The sequence below is a fragment of the Apostichopus japonicus genome, chromosome 20, assembly GCF_037975245.1.
Source record: "Apostichopus japonicus isolate 1M-3 chromosome 20, ASM3797524v1, whole genome shotgun sequence".
Classification (NCBI taxonomy): Eukaryota; Metazoa; Echinodermata; class Holothuroidea; order Aspidochirotida; family Stichopodidae; genus Apostichopus; species Apostichopus japonicus.
In genome coordinates this window covers 30,242,427-30,266,383 of record NC_092580.1, presented here as the reverse complement: position 1 = coordinate 30,266,383, position 23,957 = coordinate 30,242,427, and the positions used below count along the sequence as shown (strand labels likewise).

Genomic DNA, 23,957 nt, shown 5'->3' with positions numbered 1-23,957 from the left:
TTGTGAAGAAATTCCTTGCATAAACCTCCCCAAACCAAACTAAATTGATTAAAAATCATACAATGTCTTTACAACCACCCATCACAAAAGCTTGAGACATCTAAGTCTAATATCATGAACATATGTTAGGCAAACTAGTACACTTCGAAAGGCCTGTAATACAACTTCTGTAAACTATTCAGAAACTTTGGCTACAATCATCTGTATTATCTTTACTTTTAAGCAGAATCACTACAGTAGACTAGGGAAACCATCGTTATGATAAGAGTTATGACGTAACTGAATCAGCGGCTAGGAGATTGTCATTTCATTGAAATAGGCCATTTTTTTTACTTGTTTTTTTGTGTTTTTTTTGGGGGGGCGGTACTGATTCCCTATCTTTGGAAGAACTTTTCAAAGTTTCTCACCAACAACATCTTTCTTCTCTTCCTCCACATCTTCCTCTGTTTGGCTCTGTTGTGATGATTTACTTCTCACACTGGCTGAACTCTTAGGTCTAGTAGCGCTGCCCGGTCTCTCGGACTCGCTGAGCTGATCCTCGCCCTCGCCCTCGTCAGGTGACATCACAATCTCCTGTTGTCCGCTCTGTAAGACGTCCTCCATCAGTAACGCCACACCCAGGATTTCACCATTGGCAGCGTGTCTAAGAATCATATCGAGGATGGAGTCAAGCTACATATATAATATGATGAAATATTTAGTACATGAGTTTTATCACTGTCATTAAATCTTTGAAGGTAATAATGTTAAGGTTATTGCTCCATAGGCAGATGCTTTTCAGGTTTGCCATCAAAACTAATATACATTGAAGGTGTTTCTGGTCAAAATTAATCCTTCATATTCCTCAACTTCACACTAACAAGTCACAACTCCATTTGGGTACAATGCATCACATGCATGTTGAAACATATATCTGAATTATTTCTGCAATTAACTAATTATTCATTCTATGACTGCATAAAAGTTTTGTCATGAAAATAACATACACTTTTCTGTCACTGAAATGCACAAAATTACTGCTACAGTTTTTTCATCACTCTCAGTTAAGTTTCTGAACTTACACTTAAAGGAATGTTCCAGCGGGCCAAACAATTTTATGCTTATGGAAGAAATAAATATTCCACACCGTTAGTTGAAAACCCCATCTCAATAGCTTGTCCCTAACTCAAGACATGGTTGATTGAATGGAACTTATTCTGACTAAACCATTGAATCTTCCCTTGGAGTAGTTCACAGTAGATGGCCTGCGATGTCCTTGGCAAATATTATCCCAAAAGCTTAAATTTTCAATAATAATTTCTTTGCTGTTTTGTCCTTGGAATATTACTACATTTGGAATGTTTGTATAGCTGTCACAATTCTCTGCATTTAGCAATTCATCAAAATGCAACGCAACTTGATGTAGCAATATCATTTTTCTCTGCAAAATATATGAGTTAAATATTACTAAGTTAAACAAAACATTTTGAAACTGAAATTGTGGTGGTGACATCACTCACTCTACTGTTGCCAGATGCATTCACAAACTTTGAAAAATAGATATATTTGTCATACAAAAAAATGCTAAAGGGGATGCAGTTTGACCTAGCGATGCAGAAAAAATACTGGCATTTTATTAATCAATCATTGTCAGTTGACAGAAAATCCCTTTAAGTTACTCACACTTAAGTTAGACTCAAGTTACCCTTAAGTTAGACTCATGTTACACTTAAGTTACACCAAAACCAGTGCTTGTTATCTGCATACGATACCTGTCAACATCTTTAAGTTCACATAAGCACAGCTGCATGTACGACTCAATCCTGGTCCACTGCCAGAAACGTATCGGATAGGGCCCCCTCCTGAAAAATTATCGCAAATGCAAAAGTAAATTTAAGTATCCAATTTTCAACAAGAGTTAATCGTTCCCCAACACAGATCATACAACTACAAAAAATGAATTATTCAATATGAGATGTTGCCACGTCATTAATGTGAGAGTTCTTAACATAAATTCAATTTACCTGCCAAGAAATGCTCTCCACGGGAAGATTTCCTGCGCCTTAAAATCCCTGGGTTGCAGAGGGTCTGGTATCCGCAGATATGCACCATAACTCGATGGTTGTTGTATGTTGCTCAAGGCCGGTAAGCCCGCGTTCATGTTATTGGTCACTTTCTTAAAACCATCTGCGTTCTTGGTCGACAGTAAAGTGTTTCTGAGAGAGTGACGGACGGCAGCATCAAACTCCAAAAATAAGACGTCTCTTCTCAACGATAATAGATCTGAAATCTTGACGTCGAAAAAATGAAAGCAAATACCAAAATTAACTTATTACTTCTTATTGAATTATTAGTACTTTAGAAAAAAAGTGTTGTACAACATTTAATTAATGCTTCAAATTTTTTTTGACAATTAAGTACTAAATTTCAAATAATTAAAATAGCAATTTTTACTACAACAGAATTTTAAACAAATAGAAACTATGACAACAAACAGTAATAGAAATGGCAAACCGTTTCTGATCCAAGGCCAATATTAAAATTATGTAACAATCTGCAGGCTACACATAAAAACCAGCAAACTTGGATAACTTTTTATAGTCATTGCCAATCAGTAATTAGAATTTGAAGATGAAGATTTGACGACAAAATTCCAACCAAATAATGCACACCCACAGAAGACATAGCGACATTTAAATTAAAAGTTGAACTGGAACTGACTCAGCAAACCATAGATTAACACAAAAAAAGGTAAATGACAACCTTACCATTTATCACATTTCTTGTTTTTTGGTTTTAGCTCACGCATTATGCTACTTTGGTTTACACTATAGAGGTCTCAGAAACAACACAGGGAAACCTAATCTGATCATTTGGGTCACAGGTAAGATTTAAGAAATACATCCTTCTGGGCATTTGTGGTTCCTACCTGCTCAGGATCTGTTGGATTATCCAGATGGTTAATCTGTTTTTGAGTTTCTCTCAGTTCAGCTATGATGCCCTCTGTACCTCCCCAATCTGCCGTGATGTATTCTTTCTGCTGTAGGTGTACCCTGAACAAAAGCGTATCAAAATATTATTAAAAAGTGCAAACCTCAGCAGTCAAACACTTACTTTTAAGCTATAAAAGCACAATAGTCCTGTGGATAAAATTTTTCTCAGTTGACATATACCACATGTAGTCACTTTACATAACTTTACTTGCCAGGTATAGTTGTTTTGTTAAGACCGGGGCCATCAAGAGTCACGTTGGGCCCCAGGGACATTTTGCATCTCAGAGTTTTTGTAAATTCATGGATAAAGACAAAAATTTCATGAACAGTTTGAATTTCTTATTAATTGGATCAATGAACTAGTTTCCTTCTCCTTCTTTTTCCTGGAACAATTTATCACAAAAAAATGTACGGCCAAATTTTGGAAATTTTCTAAAATATATTTTTTACCAATCATCAGGATTTTTAAGAAACTGATTGAGAAATAAATATCTAGAATACATTTGTTTGAAATGACAAGATGTCTCACCTTCCTGGAGAGCTGCCGAGCTTAGAATGAGCGCAGAGATATTGTAAAATGTCGTGCAGCGATGATACAATTCTGAGAGTGCACTGTAAAGCCTTCACGCAAGCCTCGTTTTCGAGAGTCTTAAACATGATCAGTACTTCCGAGTGATGAGGTAGAAACCACAAGTTTAACAAAGTTGAACCGTCTTGGGATAAAAGCCTTCTCGGTCTCTTTTTCAGCTCTCTGTTGGTTTAAGAAAGACAAATTAAACATCTTTTTCTTTCCCCTTAAACAACAGTCAGAGGAAAAGGACCTTTTTGATAGCAACCTATTGTTGAGAAGCTCTTATATGATGTAACTCAACCAATCAGACAAATTCACATTTTGAAAACCGATTGTCAATCCAACAAAATGACAAAAAAGGTTTGACATGTTCATAAACTGAAAAAAAATTATCCAAATATGCTACAACATGGTCACTTGGGGCTAGCCAGTAGCCTTAATGTTACTGTTTAGAATTAGGGAGAGGGGAATGGGGAGGGGAGGGGAGGGGAGGGGAGGGGAGGGGAGGGGAGGGGAGGGGAGGGGAGGGGAGGGGGTGGGAGTTTACTTAATGACCGATTTATCCAAGTTATGAAAACCACCTCAGGAAGTAATGCACTTGTGTTTGTAGTTAACGTTTTTTAACCTATTCGGCAAACTAGCAGATTCATATCCTGATTTATAACATATCAGACAAGTATCAGGGCATCTGCAAAAGTGTAAATAAGGATTTAAACACCCCACTGAGTCAGAGCTAGAATCTTCCATTAGGAATATTTATAAGATACTTCTCGTTGACGAGCTTCATGCCTGCTCCCCTCACCTAAACCTTTATCTCTGAGCCATTATCTATTAAGAGACGTTGGTAGTATTCTTGAGATGTAAGGTTTTCTATTTTCTTTGATGGGAGTACTCTATTCGATTAAGCCCAAAAGGGTTTCTAAGTTTTCTTCCTTTCACATTTTTTACTTATTTGCAGTTATATTGTCTTGTTCACCTTGTATTACTATGTGATGACACAAATAAATCATATATATAAATCATATATAAATCATATATATATATATAAATCATATATATGAAATACAAGTTGGGAAGTTAACTCTGTAAATTCCTGTCTTAAGGTCAAATCATCCCTGTCTTGTCTAAATCATGAGACTAAGCCTTAAACATACCTTATAATCACAGCTTCATTGTAAGATATTTTCAATGTAAAGTGCATGAACAAAAGAAAACACTTCCTACTCATGTATCCTTCACAGAGAAGCACATTTACTATGGATATTTCCTAGCAGGGATCGAGATATATTAGGGTGTTAAATAACTTAAAAGATAAATACTGCATTGCTAATGTTAACTGAAACTTCATTCAACAACTATTTACCACACAGTTACATGCATGTTACAACAGTGTTACATCAGTGTTACATCCATGTTACAACAGTGTTACATCAATGTAACAATAGTGTTACATCAGTGTTACAACAGTTTACAACAGGGTTACAACAGTGTTACAACCGGGCTACAACAGGGTTACAACGGTGTTACAACCGGGTTACAACAGGGTTACAACGGGGTTACATCAGTGTTACATCAGCGTTACAACAGTTTACAACAGGTTTACAACAGGGCTACAACGGTGTTACATCAGTGTTACATCGGTGTTTTGAGTTTCATCAAAGCAGTAGACTGACAACCACTTTTAAGGATATTCATCAACATGGTCACGATGAAACCCTTCTTCGAATATTAAATTTCTGATAAATATCTCTGACCTTGGATTTGCTGTAAGTCCTGCAGGGCTGTCGTCTTTACTCTTCTTTTCGTTGGGCAGACCAATCACGAAGTGGTTCTTTCTCACGGCCGGGAAATCCTTGAGAAGAACTAAGATGGAGTTCAGATAGGCAATGATTTGACCTCGGAGTGAATACTGGCAGATACGAGTGTGGAACCTCTGACAAAACTCTACGATAAGAGACCTGTAAAAACCATCGCAACATTTGTTATTAATTTTGTTCAGAAAACTATTAAAAGTACTAAAGAACTAATGAAAAAAAAACATTTAACCTCAAAGTAAAAAACTGCATTGTGAGATATTACAGTAGGAAAAGAGAAGAACCAACTTTAAAAGTAGATACTATTGATTCATGCTGTAAAATAGATGTGGTGGGTTTTTTTTTTGGGGGGTGGACTGTGGCCAAAATTAGTAAAGAAATTGGAGGATGCAACTGGACTTTCTTTCTTTGAGCAAAATCCTCTTGTCACAAGCAACTATTCTTTGTCCCCCAAATCCCTTACCCACCCCAAATCACCCAAGCACAACATTGGTACCTATGTCTGTGGAATCAATATATCCAGAAATAATGAATACATGGCAGAAAAAAGAAAAAAATCTAGTAGAAGAATGTAGCTACAAACTTCAAGTAAAGAAAACACTCTCATAGAAGTTACATCATAGGGAAGGGGATGGTTGCATTAACAATATTTAAAGCTTAGAGATTATTAACCACACAAGACAGTTATAGCCATGATTATACAACGCCTAAATATATTCCGGCCTTTTGATTGGTCAATTGCTCGTTGATTGCGTGCAAAATCCGCTCTATTGCATGCTATGATGATAGAACCATGCATTATACTTTCTTGGTAGCACTTTTTTCAATGGTAAGAGAGCAGAGAAACCTGTCTGTACAAAACAATCTGTTGCATGAGTGCATTTTACATCCAATTATATCCAAATTTGATGGTGTTGTATAAAACAAATAATGAATGGTTTCCATTCGTGCAATAGTGCAAATATTTCATTCGTTGAAAGATGTAATTTTTTCCATTCAACGAGGCGCAGCCTCGTTGAATGGAACATTCCATCTTGCAACTCATGAAATATTTGCACTATTGCACTCATAACCATTCATTATGTGTATAATAACCAATCAAGGAGGCTTCATGTGTGCATGTGAAGGTATGTCAAGATTTATGTTTCTTTAAACAGTTTCATTTTACCGCTAGTTATCACTTAGATAAGAAGGCTCTACTTAATATACTACTATTCTCACTTTTTCAGCTTTTCAGCCTCTTCTGGATTTTTCAAGATGGTACCCATCGTGGCCTTCTTATTCAGGAACTGGTTCAACATCACATCTCTAGAAGGTCTCTGTGTAAATAGCAGAGCAGTAGAGCGGTAACATTAAGTTCTTTTCATAGTAGACAGTTGCCTATGACAACTATGTTCTAATTGTTATTAGTTGCATTCAAAATGTGTAGTTTAACCAAACAGGTGAACAATGATCTCATAGTTAGCCACACAAGGTACTGAAAACAACTATTTCAGCTAGCTCCAATTCCAACATGGAAATTAGGCTAGGCTATGTAAATCTACCATGAAAGTGTGGTCAGTCTAGGTTAACTGTTTATACTTGTCTGTACAGAAACATATTTTCCCTAATTTTTTAGAATAAAAAAAACTGCATCATTTTTTGCTTTAACAAATCATTCAAACAAAGCATTTCCTCCAAGAGTGGCAAAAGGTATGGTGTAGAAAATGTTTGCTGGAAATGCATACACCCCTACGTTAGCACAAAAGGACATACACACACACACATATGTGCACATACATGCACAATCAGATCCAGATGTGCACTCTTATCAATGAAAGATATGTTGTTAAATATAAAGCAAAAATGCAGAACCAAACTTTGAAGGGTTATGCCTCTAATTGGCAGCAAATGTCACCACTTTATACTCTGAATACTGACCAAGTGTCACACTTAACATGATACAAGATGGCTTAAGTCTACATAGATGTACTTACAGTACTTGTATGTATTAAAGATCACTTAATACCCTTACAGTTGCCAGATTACTTCCACAAATGTTTTTTTAAGTTTTAATCAGACAAGAAAACCCGAAATTCATTTTTTTCAATCCTTGTGAGAGAAATATAAGGAATAAAATCAAGGTGGAAATTAAATTTGTAGCTTTAGTTAAAAGAGAACCTTTTCCAGTTGCAATGATACAAATGATTCCGGAGTAAATTTCTCTTGCTCGGTATGAGCCTTCAACTGATGCACAAAAGCGTTAGCGGCACTGCTCGCATCTCCCGCTGCTGTGGCCAGTAATGAGCTCCTCTCACTTCTGTTATCGGAGGATTTGATACTATAAAATAAAGAAAAACAATGGCAAAACATACATTTAAGGCAACGGTGCTAACTGAAGGTCTGATTTGAGAAGAAATAAACTTTGAGGAAATTATTCAAAATGTGTGTTGAAACATACAAAGGAATTACAACCAAATTGTAAGGTATGTTACAATTAACAACCATATTTGAAATTCTGAGGAAAAAGGTTACAAAGTTGCCTGTAATTTTGATTCAGGATCCAGGTTACCTTGAAGTAGAAATATCTTATATGCTGAGAAAAGTAACCTTTAAAATTTAAGGAGTCATAGAGTATTATCTCAGTTTTAACCCACTGTAGTTGATGATGTTAAACCAAGATCGACACTTGAGACATTTATACAGATCAAACTGGCTCATCTGGGTATAAACAAATATTTAGTAACTTTCTTGCTTTGCCTTGGTTACTTCCATTTGAAGGGTTTATCAATCGTCCTACTAGTACAGTTATAAAACTAGCTAGATGTTGCTTACCCAGGTTTGTTGATGCCCCCTTCTCCTTTCTCATCCCCAGGTGCGGCAGAGCAGACATGGACCTGTTGTATGGCCGACACTAATGCATTCTTCTGAAGGACTTGGGTCATGAGGATAACCTGGAGGGTCTCTAACCCTTGACCCTTCATCAACTACCAAAAAAAAAAAAAAAAACGAATATGTAAAGAATTGTATGATATGCAATAAACACTACAATGGTATGGTTTTTAACATGATATGATATCATATGAAGGCTATGATTCCAACTGAACTGTGTAGTATTCAATGGCAATTATGTAACATCCAAGAACAATATATATGGCATTGAACAGTACTGCGTGAGATTGGTTGCGTGAGGTTGAATTTACCAAAACCATAGCTAAGGATTGAACAGAATCAGGTTAAGATATTGTCTTAAGGACAAATGGTCAATTACACAACCTATCCATCATAAGCATTTTCCTCTACTTTTGACTCCTTCCCCCTCACTAATGAAGAAATCTTGCAAGGTGATTTGGTTGTTCAATCAATATGTACAGAAAATATGCTCTCATTTAACCAAATCACAATGCATAATTACCTTTAATACACCATCTCTGCTCTTAAAGTTAAATGCTGCCACCATTTTCTCATCAAGTTCTTGTATGGCCAAGTTGAGATTTGCAAACACATACCTGTGAGGATAATATGCCATGAAAGAAATATGACAAAACTTTATTTCATTATTCATTTCATATCTGAAACATGATTGCATATGTCACCCCTGTTGCATGAGTTACACCCAAGTAGGACAGTTTTTTCCGTACTGTAGTGTAATGTCCAGCTTCAGAGCACTCGTATTGTCAGTACGAGCAGTATGAATATCATGTTTCTATCAGATCAAGGTTAAGAACTGTTTGTACTGTCAATACCAGTGCTTTGAGAGCATGATATTGGAGTACAGTTTAGAGAGGTGTTTGCATTAGGAAACTGTCCCAACTGGCTGTGAGTAAATATCAGATTATGTATATTCATACACTGAATAATGGATACCTATCCTGTTGACTTACCTCATGTATCGTTACTGATATTATTCATAATCAGGCTGCAGGGCTTTTTGTTTTTGCAACAAACTTTAGTTCTTGCACAACACAACAAGCAATATATAAAGATCAACGAGATGCCCAAAACAATGCTATCAAAGTTCACTGCAAATCTGGTCACACTTATCTGGCCGCTCTCAAATTTGAATGGAGCTGTAAAACTGCTTATCTTCATTGTTCATCAAAAGAGTGTGAATTTAATTAGACAGTCTGTTTATTTGTTACAACCATCTGGCTTCGTTTGGGGAACTGTGACAAGTTTGTGGCTCAAAACGTTGCAACAAGCTTATGGGTAATTGGTTTACATGATACTTCTGTTGATGCATATTCATGAGGCACTAGGAACTCATTTACCACAAACTTTCCAAAAAATATCAAATAATTAGAGTATTGATAATAAAGAAAGCAAGACAAGAATATATTTTAAATAATGTCATATCTTTTGTTACAGTACTTTCTGGCAAAAGGTTAAATTGTCATCATATTTATAAAGATCCCCAAGATTTACTATCAAGCTAAGTGCAGCAGATAATCTGGTGAATGTTGGAGAAGCTTAGTGTGTACCTGTCAACATTTGGGTCATCCTCTTGTAAGGCAGTGATGAAGAGAGGAGGCGGTTGGTCTGCATTTTCCTTGAAAGATGCAAAGTCAAACTGGACACACATTAAGAATAGATGATACTCATCAAAGCCCATATCTGTAGCCTGTTTCCTGTAAATCTGTTCAAAAATTTGAAATATCGCATCATAAAATTGTTGACGAAAACCATAAACTGTTAGCAAACTGCTTTGTTAAGAGAATGTGTAAAAGTAAGTGGGCCTGGCGTTTTGATCCTATCAGGATCTTTTTTCAGAGGCTGAATGACAAGTTGTCATTCAGCCTCTGAAGATCTGAAGACGATCCTGCTAGGATCAAAATGTCAGGGCCACTTACCTTTACACATTAGTAAAATTGTTGGCAAAAAACAGACTGGAAAAGTTATAAACAAATTTGACAAGAGCAAAAGGCTCTTTGCTCTTTCGATATTAAAATGGAACCTTATTTTAGATTTTTTTTTTTTAATTATACAGTTTCACAATGGTTTTAGAGGAATATTCTTGTAGAAATTCTGTAGAGCTTGAAATGTACATTATTAACAGGGGAGTTTGAAGGGATAAGAGCTGTATAGTATTTCAGTATATGAGGGGGGGGGGTGAGAGTGAGCAAAGTAGGGGGCAGGTGATGGAGGAGGGATTTATTCAGGAATTATCTGGTATATAGCAGAACTGCTACTCACAATGGCAAATTGCTATGCAAAGGCAGAGATGTATAACTAAATTTGTGTACAGTGGCTAAGAAATTTCAGTAATTTATGAGTAACAATGTTAATATCAGACACCTCTGAACAATAAATCATTTGATGGTGAAAGGCATTTAAATTAAGATATAAATTTTAATTCAGAAAATTTGCTCAAACCGTACATTTAGTCAATCAAGCCAAAATTAAACTAATATATACAAATGACAAAATGCAATCAAAGTAAACACACAAAAAACAAAGCTTTCTGAAATGTCAGGGCAATAGTCCAAAGTTTTCTTGTGTTACCTTTGACAGTATTTCACTCTCAGTAGCAGCCTCCAAGAGTCGATGGCGAACTGTAACCACCTAAAGAAATAAAAGCAAAGAACTCTGACCACGATGTCTGGGTACATGAGAATACAAGTCAACATTCTGTAGTGTGCTACATTTCTTACTGAGGCTTAATGAATATGCATGACAAGGCTTACAAAATAAGCACAAGAATGTATTCCTTTAATAGAGACATAATTTCCCTCTGGCAAAAGATGAATTTGAGGATAAGGTAAATATCTGTGAGGGTAAAATTGTTTACTTTCAGGAATCATATGGGGCTTTATAGCAATATCAGTAGATACAAAGTGAGCTAAACCTGCTCTTCCAAAACTATCATTGAAACTCAAAAGAATTTAGAAGGTATGCCAGTAATTAAAAGAGACACCCTACCCATGGAATCTGAAATGCATAAATAATTTATTTTGGCATTAGCAAGTACTAGTTATAAATTGTAAGTTTTCACTATTGTTACAATGAATCATTGTTTTTCCTAACCTCCATCAGTTTTGACCAGATCTTGAGAGTATCATCCAGCTTCTCTTTGGGGGTACGTCGACCCGCCGCAACCTCTCTCGCTGTCTCTAATGAATCTCCCATCTCACAGACAAAGTGTGGATTCCCAACAAATAAATCAGAAAAGAGCTAATGGTATAAAAAAAAAAGGAAATTACAATGAACTGAGTATAATTTACTAATTCTTTCATTAAACTACAAACAACTAAAGCCTCCATCAATTAGTACTGTGTTGTAGTGTTTTAATGTGTTTAGTAACAAGTAATTAGGTGGGAAATATCAATAAAATAATTAAGAAGTTAAATCCAGGAAGGAGTATGTGAACAAAGTTTCTTCAACTTTGGTCCCTTCATTACTAAATGTTAATTTCTGAGAAAAACATACTAATAAGGAGTAATATTCAACATAAAACTAAAACTGATCAAGCTGAGATAACATTATCTGGTTCTCCTACAAATGGTTCGCTACAGATTGAAATAGTTAAGTCAGCCTATTCCATTCAAAACCTTTCTCATGTGAGAAATTTTTTATAGAGGCATTAAAGTTTAAATGAAATGTTAAATGAAAAGTACAAGTGAAATTGTATGAAAAATCAATGCTTAAACCTGGTTTAATATACAGCTAAAAAAAATTAATTGAAAACTTGAAGAAGAAGGAGAGTCAAATTTAAAAAATCATATTTGATAATGTATTGAACAATGGAAACTTACATCTTTTTGCATCTGAGTAGAGAAACTGTTTCCTGGAGGATCCATGTGCGACCATTTCTTGACGGCAACTTCCAAAAGTTTAACCTCCATGTGAATGACGGCAGAAGAAGACGCAGGCTGGTGGACAGAAACCAGATCCTGGGGGAGGGGGAGGGGAAAGATTTAAAGGAGCAGGGTGTGTTAATCACTGAAGTTAAATGACTTTAATATTGCAGACAGATAAATTCATATTTCGCCCATTTTGGAGTTTGTCTCATGCATTTAGTTACAGAACACCAACCACAAGCCATAGTAACTGTTGAGAAATTATGATCATTTTCTCATTTTTCAACTTCAGAATGGAAGGAGTCAAAGTGCTGCTGAAAAGCATAAAAGCATTTCTGATCGGCTAAAATGGTGCAATAGGTAATTCACTAAATCAACTGACAGATACTTCCCCAAGTCTTTAATACAAATAATACAAATGAAGATAGGCCTATATCTATCTAAATGAAAATATTGCAGACCTATTGAAAAATCCTATATCCACTTTAGAGAACCAGAGAAGTACTCAAAAGAGTTTGTAACTTACGTTCAGAGCATTACGAAGGGCTGTGGGGATCCTACTGGCCAATGATAATGAAGGATGGAACTCCAACATGTACACATGTTTCAATGCAGGCCTGTGAAGAAAATTGTTCAGAGCATTACGAAGAACTGCGGAGACCCTACTGGCAAATGATAACAAAGGATGCAACTCCAACATGTACACATGTTTCAATGCAGCAGGGATGAGCCTGGGGTAAATAAAAATCACAGAACTTTGCCAAAATAGGCTCCAGTTTGCGTATGCTACAGTGTGTTAGGATAATAGTTTTTGTCCCCCTGCAGGTTGGTAATGAAAAACATGTGAACGATGGATCAAATGATACAAAGCTGTTGTTAGAAATTCACGGAAATTGAGAGAAATATTATTCCCAAAATAGTCAAAACCATGAAGAAAGTCAATGCTTTGCGGTGAGTCCAGTGATGTAATGGCTATGAATACATTGGTAGTTTTTCAATTTTGAAAATGGCTTATGATACAGAAGCTTAGATTGGAGAGAAAAATATATATATTTATATCTAACCTGCTGAGGTTAAGAGCAACTGGTTGTTTTGATATAATTGGATAAGGCAGTCCAGTTTCCTCCTGGGTGTGACCCATCTTGTGAATATACTCTCTCTCATCTTCGATCTAAAACAATAAATGTAGACAAAATTTAAATGTCAAAATGCATCATGCAAATAAGAGTCTGTTAGCCCAGATCAAGTAATTAGTGTTTCACGCTGATCAACATTGACATACTTATCTTATCCTAGCACAGTGCCATATCTCATGAATTACTTACACAGTAAAAACACAAAACTGAAGCAAAGTTATGCCATCCAAAGTATTATTGGTTCTGTGGATAGCGGGTAACTATCTACTATGGGTAACATCATTACGTAAGCAACTCTCTATTCAAACAACCCATTCCCCTACGTACCAGAAAGGATGGAACATATCTGCAACGCAGTACCATTTAACATGAACATAACAGCTAGATATATAATTTTTAAGATATTTTTACTCACCTGCTGGTCAAGGATAGATTTCACCAGTTTGCAGTGAAGTCTGAGCGCTCGGCATTCGGCTTTGTAAGTGGTGATGAAATAATCGCCGTTGAAGTCATAGCGTGGGCGTCGGTACATTAGATTGACGATGACCTGAGCTAGGAGCCTTCTCTCGTGCATGTCAAAAACGTGTTGGTAGGCTTCGACGTAAACATCTATCAACTGAAGGTGGGCAAAAAATAATCATTTGAATTAATAAACATGGAAAATCTACTGGTAATCTACTTTATGAAAATATTGCTGGAATAAGTACAAGCCATAAAAAGCTGTACTACTTATGTTGTATTTGTACTGACTTAAGCAATTTATTGTTATCTTTTTATGTCAAAATTCATGTCTAAAGTATTTCCACTTCTCAATCCCTGTTCTGACCAAACAAACATATGATATTCAATTGATTTTATGAAAAGAGACCAATATGGAAAGTTAAAATGTACTCCTTACATCTCTCCTCACCTCCCCCAAGCTACCCTCTCAACTTCCTTTAAATTCTCTACCTCTGACATGAGACAGACTATAGTGCTCTTACATACTCACCTCCAGATCCATCTATCCCCACCCCCCCCCTCCCCATCCCCTCCACGTACCCCATTCTTCTTACCTGTCTCTTATTTTCCAAGAATGCTGCTTCATTTGTCCAAAGATCCAACAAAACAGCAAATCTGTCCACAGGAAGATGACCGTAGCTGGTCAGGTCAACATCTCCAGCAGCTTGTACCTGCAGAAGTAGAGCGGAGAGCAAAATAAACAAAGAGACCATACCTCCATGCCTGCATGGAATATTCTATGAATATTAATGAATTAATTGATTAATGATTATGACCTCCAGGTCATTTGGTCCCTGTATCCCTTAAGATAATAGTTACTGAAAACAGCAATTTTGTTACACGGTTACCCTGAAAAACAAATGCACAATAATAAGAATTCACAAACCTCAAACATCTTTTGCATTTGTTTGACTGACACAGAAACTTCTGTATGGTGCCAAACATCTATATTTTTCAAAGTTCCCTTCAAAATTGATATTATTTTGAAATGAGCATTTGTGAAACTCACTTGTTTCTTCCTAGTTGATTGTCGAGGCGTCCTCGCACTCATCTTCCTGAGGACCAAATCTTTTTCTATGTAATGAGTCGCAACCAGTAACAAGTCTTGGTTTAAACGCCTGAAGAAAAACACAAAATGCATGAAACGAGACATTACCCAAAGCATAAAATAGGAGAATATGAATGACAGGTTTGACACAATAGCATAAATGATATTCACATACATTTTGTCTTTCTGGTTATTACTTGTATGTATTGGGTTAATAGCAAAGCAGATCAAAATTGTTTACACTATGACAGAGTGAAAAAATAAATTATTAGGGTATCATCCTGGCAGTTCAGCTCATATATCACAGGAATCATGGTTCCTGAGTCACTGCATTAAAAGAAATCAAATTGAATTTCATGTGCTTGATTAAAATTAAGAAATGGATTCATTGATAAGCCTTAAATGCAAAGGTATCATAATCATTGGCTACTTTATTAAACAGAAAATTTCCAAAGAATAAACTGTAAAACCACAAATGACTTCAAGTATCGTTACATGAAATGATGTGTTCATTTTGAGGTCAGTTTACTGTACACCATGGTGAAATAAAAAGGATTCCTGAGACTAAACAGGATCAGGTATTTCACTTTTCTAATTAATTCAACTATAGCATCTCTATCTAAACTATTCAGTAATATTCACTGGCTCTCCAACTGCCAATTTTTTTTAAAGAGGACATAGTCATATCAGTCTGATCTAGTTCTGCGACACTTGACAAGCTGCTGCTATGAGTTTTAGTGTCATGCCAGTACCATGAGTTTATTGTTAGTAGCAGCCTCTATTGTCAGCGCCACAGAGTCCCATAGTTGAGGATAAATGAAGACAGTAAATTTGTCATCAAAATCTCACTTGAAATCTTTCTCTGCCGCATCGTAAATGACAAAGTAACCTCTAAGATCCTGGACGTGAACGCGACCCTCATCTACAGAATAGAAATCGTCGTGATTTTCGATGTCTGAAAATTCCATGAAATCTGACTCACACTGCCTGTGGATGATGAAGAGCAAATACAAGGAATTTAACGTTGAATAGTCAAAGAACTAAGGGGTACATGGGCATGTTATGCTGTGGGGTTTTTGTTTATTATTGTGAGTGTGTTCTTATACATCTTTACCTTAAACTACCCTATTTCGTCAAAGAACAATTCTTTCTTTTTTTACCCATTCTGAGGAACATTACTTTCTTGTGTATTATTTGCTGTCAATTGGTACATTGTAGTTTTGCATGGGGATGGGTATAAGCAGGCACCCTGTAGGAGGCCATAGGCTCACCCTCATCCAGCCATATTATACCCTCCCTCCCCAACCCCTTCTTCAAGGGCATCAAATGTCAACTATGATTTGTCAAAATTCACCAATTAAGATGACTGTCAATAATGCCATTTATAATTATGAAGTTCAAATATTGTTTTTTGTTTTATTGGACTCACTCACACATTACCGAGACAAGAACCAATAAGTTGTTTGCAAGGAAATAAACTTACTTGAAGTCTGCTGGCGTATTATGCAGGTAGCCATGGTAACCTAATGATCCTCCACCTCCTAGACCAGATTCAAAACCTCCATAGATGTGGTTAGTGCTGAAAAATGTGAATAAGGGTGAGATTATGATTGTAAAAAATACTAAAAAAAGATCATTGTGTCTAACAAGGAACTATTTTGCTTATTTTGGATTATTTCTGTTTTCATCTAACCTATGAGGAATAATTTTTTAAGAATGTGAAGCTGTAGAACACTAAGGCTCTGAAATATGGCTGTCTGAAATAAGTCTCCATAACAACCACATTTAAAGTACTGAAACAAAAGAAGGAATGGCAAAGGTTTTTAACAGTTCTGCGCCTGCATCACTCCTTTTTCCTGCATGTACCATAACAATTGGAACAATTCACTTGAAACCGCTTCACACTTGAGGAACGTTGTGTTTTCTCTTACAAACACCGTGGCCATTCTTGCTTTTATATAGCTGCACATTTGAAGATTAATATTGTCTCATTGGTTTAGTTTGAGATTATCCATTTCATTATTTTTATCACTTACCTTCCTTTCTTCTGATTTTTACCCTCAAGGGATAATCCACCATCATTAATGGTGAGTGTTCTCTCCAATGAGCGGAAGTAGTTCAGCACACTGAGACACTGAAAAAAGAATGAGGAACCAGTATTCATAAACAAAAATCATTATCTTTGTTGTGTTTATTATTTCAGTCAAATATGTTTTTTTTAGTATTAAGCCAATAGACAGATGAAGCTGTGTAATGAATAAGAACTGCTTTTAAGTTCTTTCCTACTTTGATTTTCCAAAAGAATCTTTCTTCAAGATAAAGATTGTTTAAATTAAGCAATAAAATATCAGCTATTTACAAAACCAAAATGCATTTATGACTCTGTGATTCTTGGGGCATTTAACACAAGACACTGTAAGAAATAACAAAAACAAGTAAGTTAATAATCAGGCCAAATGGACAGGCATGACAAAACACAAAGTTTAATACACTTTTTCTTGTCCATGAATCTGCTGTGGCTATGCAATCCACAATGCAAAACATGACAGTGATAAAAAGATGCTGCTAAACAGTATTAATGGTAGTACTAAGAATAAAATATGTTTTAGGTAACAATAATCAAAATTGACACTAGGTTATAAAGACACATTGAACTATTGTGTTAGGCTACATGCCATCAGCTGTAAATCAAAAGAAAAGTATGGTCACATGCTTTTGTCAGAAATCCTTTTGCATCTTTTTACCGTTCTCTGTAGATCCCTGATTCGAAGATGCCTGAGCTGTAGAAAACTCAGCAAGCCTCCTTGAACCATAGTAGGGTCTTGCTGGGGGCTGTCCTCGTCTTCTAGTCCCAACACCTGCATTGCATTCACATAATCAAACCCACTCTCATCCCCACGTTTCCTGTTTCTGGATAATGCACTGCTGCTGTGGGATGAGGGCCCACTGAAATTAACATTTTCTGCATCTTTGTCTTCAAAATCTGCAACATCAATATCATCTTCGGAACTGAGAAGAATAAAAACATTATAATCAGTACTTCATTTGAAATGCTACAAGAAAGGTAATGTTGCAAACTGCAGATATATCTAATTAAGAGTCTTATAATTTGGGGAAATCGTGGGTAAATAGAAATCCTAATAGTCATAACACTTTCTAGTAGATTGCATTACTTTATGTAATAAAACATCAGTTGTTCTGATCACAAACTTTGCTGATCAACAAACGTATTCACAATAACTTTGTCGTTTAAAATCAAACAACAAGTTGATCAGATATCATTGCAAATACCAAGACTACAAATCCATGTGGGATATGGTCATATTACCTGAAGTGACCTTTCACCAATGAACTAGGTTCATTAAACATATGCAAAAGATAAAAGATGTTGTAACTTTGAAAAGACCCAGCAAAAATGCTTTACTCAACACGTTTGGTCAAACACCTTTCTCATATTTGCTTTTCTCTTGATGGCATTCCGAACTTCATTATGATTTAAGTTACAATGATAGAAGCAACTTCACTCATGCAAAACACCAGTGAAAATTTCTATTCAATTGTATTCCTTCTAACAAAGGGACAGAAATAGACCTGCCATATTTCTTTTACCTACAACTTCTAATTTTCTTGGGCTTAGTAGTAACCAAGTTGATGTTACTGTTTAACTTCTTCATCAGCAAGTTAATAATTAAATATATTACATAGCATGTGAAATGTTTTTGCTAATCTTGAAAGCTGGACTGTCCTCACACAGATGAACAAAGACAATGAAATTTGATAGTCCTGATCTCAACATTGAGGGTGAATTGATAGAACAAAATAAATCCTTACTCTTGGAAGAGACTTGGATTACTGTATATCTTCCTCCAGATAACATTACTGTTAAAAGCCGTCTTGTGAGATGTCACCGAGACTGCCTGAACAGGTGGTGGATCCCGCACTGCAATTGCATGCTCCTTCAAGGCATCCATAACTTTCTGTAAGGCATAAAGAACATTTAACCTGTGACAGTGTATTCATTAGAGAAAATTCTTGAAACTTTGTAACAAAGCTTGATCTTTCTTGTAGGTGGTCAATTTAAGAGTAGCGGGTTGCAACTGTAAGGCATAATTTCAACAACCCAAATAGATTTCAAGAACACAAGTTTCTTTCATCAATGTAACTACAGATGCATAGAGTTCTGAGAGAGTCTATCACTTACTCAAAGCAGAGGCATAGACCATCAAAATTTTCAGAGTGGAAGTGACTAACCTATCAAACTTTGAATATAAGAATCAGGGCAGAATTTATTGTTGATACTAAATGGTACAGGCCAAAAAAGGCTGACTACACAACATCAAGGCAAGAAGAAGGAATTCACAGTTTCTGTATGGTGAATTGCACTAACAAGTTGGCAGAAATAAGAGTGGGAAGGACAATACAGCAAGGTACTTCAGCAAGGAATTCTTAAAAAGATTGTTCTTTCCCTCACTGTTTATTAATATAAATAATCTTGTGATTATAATTACACATATCATTATATATAAACTTGACACTGTCACAGCAATAGTGATTCCTTAATATCAGAATGGGTTCCTTTTTCACTCTCTAACCTCTTTACTGACAAACTGCAACCAAACAAAATTTGTGCTATTTTCATCAGTTCCAAGCTCACACATTCCACATGTTATGTTTAACTGACAAATCAACAAACAGCCAATACAGAAAAACATAAAATTTGGAGAACATTTTCTATGAAAATTTTCTAGGACAATACCAGAGACTGTCCAGCTTAGTAACCAGGGTTTCTCTGACAAAAGTCTGCGGCTTTCGACAGGGACTTGTTAAGTTGAATAATAATATTACTTTATAAAATCATTATAGATTTATTTTTTTCTTCATGCATGTAAGTGTCAAGTTGCCTGACAGTGGCAAATTTTTCAAATCAAGCACAGATGGAATTCATTGTCACTGCACATCTTTACAAAGCATAATCTGTGGATTGAATGTATTCTGTGTAGGATACAACTTAACTCACCAATGCATCTTGTACGATAAAGAATTTACTTTGGGCTCTGAGTAATTCATCAACATTGTTTTCTTGTCGTAACTTTGTCATCATCTTCTCCTGAGCAGCATCTTTCTCTGGTCTAGGAGGAGGGGGGAAAAAATTGAAACAGAATTTTACTCATATACAGCAAAATTATCATGAAAATAATGACCAAGATAGTAAATACAAGCAACTAAAATAGGGAAGACATTCCTTTTTCACTGATTGAGAATATATTGAAAAACTGTGTTTTATGTTCTTCTGGGTGAGCTCATTAAACCACTACACAGACAAGTGACAATTACACAGACAACGAAGACAACTAAGACACAGACAAATTACACAGACATGCAACAATGTGAACAAGTTTTTCTATTTCTTTCGTTGTTTCTATTTTTTACCATGTTTGTTGAGACTTTGTAAATATCAAACTATTTAATGAAGAAATTGGATATCCTCATTCCACACAGAATGAAGCCAGTGAAGTGTTTGTCAGATATACACCATTACAGACTATGTCAACTAGTTCTTGGAGGGTGAACTAATTCTTGCAGAAGCGGTAGTCTGAAGTAATGCTGAAGTCATTATGGACACCCATTGTTGTTTATTGTCATCGTGTGGTGTTTCCCTTTTATCAGAAATTAGAAATAAAAAGATTTTTAAATGTTTAACTTTTCATTTCTTACTTGAGCTTGATGTAAGGCAGCCAGTTTGACTCCTTGAGAAGAGAATGAGAAGCATTGTCTGCACCCCACGATTCATTTCCACTCTATCGAAAAAAACAAAAACAAGTTTAAAACAAATTTATTACATGAAAAAGATAATGACAGAAAATAAAAAAGATGTTGTTCTACTTTTATTTGTGGTCTAGACTTGCAATATTAATAATAATAATAATAATTTTAGGAAGTTCTTCCAACAATATTAACATTCAATAATGGACGACAGTACTGCAAACCCTAAATTAAGACCACCAAACAGAAACGCTTCACAAATCATTTCAGATTTTACTTTCACACATTTTCTGAAAACTATGGATTGTGTTTAATATTCTTATTTTATTTCTTGTGAATTCTCATTCTTGTTCTTTCGTGTTCTTCTGTAGGAAGAAGCATACACAAACTTAGTTTACATGACACATCTTTTGAGACTTTTTTGGTGTAATGAGATCTTGTCAATTTTGTTTGTCCCTACTTTGGTAAAAGAGTGAGGGCAGTGGTATTGGGTGGGGGCAGGGGTATTCCAGCTAATAACATCAGCTGAACAAACAGTTTGTAAGACCAAAGTCCAAAGTTCATATAGAATAGCATTCAATATTATCTGTAAAGTGCATTAGTATTTGGACTTACCTCAAGTTTATCATAAGTTGGAAACGTTTTCTGTTCCTCTTGCTTCAAAAAGGTTGATTTGAATTTTCTAGAGACGTGAGCTGCAAGCTCCATCTCATCGGAAGTGCTCCTTACAGCATCCAGGTCCTAGATGCAAATACAAGATTCCAGACGAATGTTATAAAAAAACGTTTTTTTCCCCCAGATATTCCATGTTATTAAATTTGGTTTTTGGAATAAATTGAGGGTAAAACTAGTCCACTCCAACCACTAACCATAAATCAGAGTTGTAACAAGACAATCTATTTTACTGTCAAGTTGAATCATTACAAGTCAAGTCATTGTTGTCATTGTCTGTCTTCTTATATAGTTGAGTCTTTGTGGTATTACTGTTTGGATCCCTGGAAGGTAAAACTAACAAACTTGATGGTAATTCTTCTCACTGCTGTACAAAGATATCCCATTTTGGTTTTACATAGTGATATTACACTTGATTCTTTGCTATTTGCTATTTCTGGTTTTTCTTTTTTACGTTTTAACTTATTTCCCACTTTTTTCAATGATTTGTAATATGCACATGATTTTGAAATATGCAAAAAAACTTCTGTGGCTTTAATGAGCATCAAATTTGTAATGAAGTCAATACCTCACTCCACATACTGCCTATAGTTGCCAGAGATAAAATAATACACTGTTCATATCTTGACAAGTTAACATGTGGCTTTTCAAATAGAGAAGCAGCGTTTAGTAGCAAAACTATTTTTGAAACAAGATTGACATTTTCATCTGACACCTTCACAATAACTTGCAAAACTGTGAAAAGTAGTTAAAAAAAAAAAAAGATGCTTTTTCATATAAGTTAACAACAGTTTACATCAGCACACTGTAGTATTTGGAAGCCGAGAGTGAGAGATGACTGGAACTAGGCACAAGTTAGATGGCGGAACCAGCTCTATGTTTTACACATGGCCGAGGTGGCACACAACTCAACTACGCACACATGAGATATACGATCAACCATACCATTTCAATATATAAACTTACCACTGTAACACCATACAAAGGTAACATAAACTCCAACAGCGGTCTCAAACTTTGAAAGTCTAACAAATGTGGAGGCATTCCGGACAAGTCAGGGTCTGACGAAGGCCCACCTCCTGAAAGAACCGGAAAAGAGATACATGAAAAGCATGACAGAAGTATGTACAGATTTAAATGGGATTACAGATAACATAATAACAGATTTCACAAGGACTAGGTTTGCATGTCGGCATAGGCAGGCATTGTACTTACTATTCTTTGTTTTGCAGTCTGTTACCCCGGGGATGGTGGTGATTTTCATACAGGCACAGTGCCACCTCAAGGACACTAAATGTTGCCCCTCCCCCTCCTCCTCCCCCCTCCTGCCTCTTCAATGTCAAACCTGTGTCATCAGCTTCCCTGGGAGTCAGTACTAGTAAAAGCTAACACTAATGAATGTAATGAAACAGAAGAGCATTAATCAATGATTGGGACTATAGGTGTTGCTCTCTCTTACTTTTTGGAACATAAGCCTCTTATTTTCCAAACATTTTCTGCAAACAGACTGTACCACTTGAAAAGGAGGTTTTCCCTCCAGAGTACCATTCATTTGTATTCCCAACTCTCTCATCTAAAAATTAGCAATTGCCTTGTTACCCACAGAGAAATCAGTTTTACCTGGGACATGCAACATGGATATCACAATGGAATACATACATAAACAAGTTATTCTTTCCATACATGATTTGATGCGATAAACAAGGAGCAAATAGTCAATTTAAAGGGCACACTTCCAAACCAAAATATGACAAAGTAGCTTCTCTACTTCATGATATTAAACTATTTAAGAATTTCCTGTGCAAAATTAAGTCTGAATTGATACAATTGAAATAAACATTTGCAGATCAATTTGAAATTGTGGACAAGAAAACAAGGCACCAAAACAGACCTACTTGGGTGAGATGGCTTGTATAAATCTGGTATGTTACAAATTATTTTGCTACAGAGGTTAAAAATCATTTGGGACAAGTGCAAATCAAATTTTTAAATTTTCAGCCCCGATCTGGTTTCTAACTCTCTCTTACCTGCAGCAGCTGCCGCGGTTACTGTACCCGCTCCTGCCCTCCGCGACCCCGAGGTCAACGGTAGAATTACCCCGTCACTCGATGAGAGCTCGGACTCTGCCTCCTCCAGCAGCATGGAAGGTCTTGGGGTTATCTCCATAGATACCATCCCTGACGATACATTGGTCTCGGCAATCGAGCCTCTGCCACTGTATATAGACCAGCGACCTTTACTTTCGATCAGGCCTGAGCTCTGTTTCTCTCTCGGAGAGGGCGTCCTTCTGATGCCCTGCTGCTGCCACGATGGAACCACGGGTCTGTTTTCAATCACAGCAGGAGGACGAAGCTGATGCATGTCGGACACTGAAAGCCATTCCAGATGCTGGATTGAAGAAGCAAAATTAACTCAAAATTATCACAAAAACGAACCCATAAAATCCTTTTAAGCAATTTTCCCTTTTGAATGCTGCTCTTTTTGCTCACTGCAATGTATATAAAATTTTCACTCTAAAAGGAGATTTTTCGAAGCATGTGGTATAAGAATCAGGCAGTCTAAGTATAAAAATTTTTTAAAAATCTGCCCAGATGAAATTCTCTATTCTAATATTTGCATACACGTAGCAAAAACATCATAACATGTACAAACTGAGGTAGGCCTTGTCCTCCCAAATCCTTACTTTGGCCGGTAAAAAATGATG

General features: G+C 36.0%; 1 protein-coding gene across 2 annotated transcripts in view; it reads right to left on the bottom strand.

Moving 5' to 3' along the window:
- Nucleotides 1–23,957, bottom strand: part of LOC139960876 (uncharacterized) — a 52,084-nt gene that overhangs the window by 22,576 nt on the left and 5,551 nt on the right. For both annotated transcript variants that reach the window (XM_071959540.1, XM_071959539.1), the window contains exons 7-35: nt 23,281–23,641; nt 22,220–22,332; nt 21,197–21,322; nt 20,534–20,616; nt 19,836–19,947; nt 18,650–18,795; nt 17,563–17,827; nt 16,855–16,952; nt 16,302–16,397; nt 15,668–15,805; nt 14,780–14,888; nt 14,325–14,441; nt 13,685–13,885; nt 13,198–13,304; nt 12,660–12,750; nt 12,089–12,226; nt 11,361–11,507; nt 10,839–10,898; nt 9,818–9,972; nt 8,752–8,845; nt 8,172–8,323; nt 7,518–7,677; nt 6,579–6,676; nt 5,298–5,501; nt 3,502–3,723; nt 2,909–3,032; nt 2,004–2,269; nt 1,752–1,841; nt 408–643 (exon numbers count right to left, since the gene is read on the bottom strand). In XM_071959540.1, the coding sequence (XP_071815641.1) occupies nt 408–643; nt 1,752–1,841; nt 2,004–2,269; nt 2,909–3,032; nt 3,502–3,723; nt 5,298–5,501; nt 6,579–6,676; nt 7,518–7,677; nt 8,172–8,323; nt 8,752–8,845; nt 9,818–9,972; nt 10,839–10,898; nt 11,361–11,507; nt 12,089–12,226; nt 12,660–12,750; nt 13,198–13,304; nt 13,685–13,885; nt 14,325–14,441; nt 14,780–14,888; nt 15,668–15,805; nt 16,302–16,397; nt 16,855–16,952; nt 17,563–17,827; nt 18,650–18,795; nt 19,836–19,947; nt 20,534–20,616; nt 21,197–21,322; nt 22,220–22,332; nt 23,281–23,641 (4,309 nt within the window). The remainder of the gene's footprint in view (nt 1–407; nt 644–1,751; nt 1,842–2,003; nt 2,270–2,908; nt 3,033–3,501; nt 3,724–5,297; nt 5,502–6,578; nt 6,677–7,517; nt 7,678–8,171; nt 8,324–8,751; nt 8,846–9,817; nt 9,973–10,838; nt 10,899–11,360; nt 11,508–12,088; nt 12,227–12,659; nt 12,751–13,197; nt 13,305–13,684; nt 13,886–14,324; nt 14,442–14,779; nt 14,889–15,667; nt 15,806–16,301; nt 16,398–16,854; nt 16,953–17,562; nt 17,828–18,649; nt 18,796–19,835; nt 19,948–20,533; nt 20,617–21,196; nt 21,323–22,219; nt 22,333–23,280; nt 23,642–23,957) is intronic.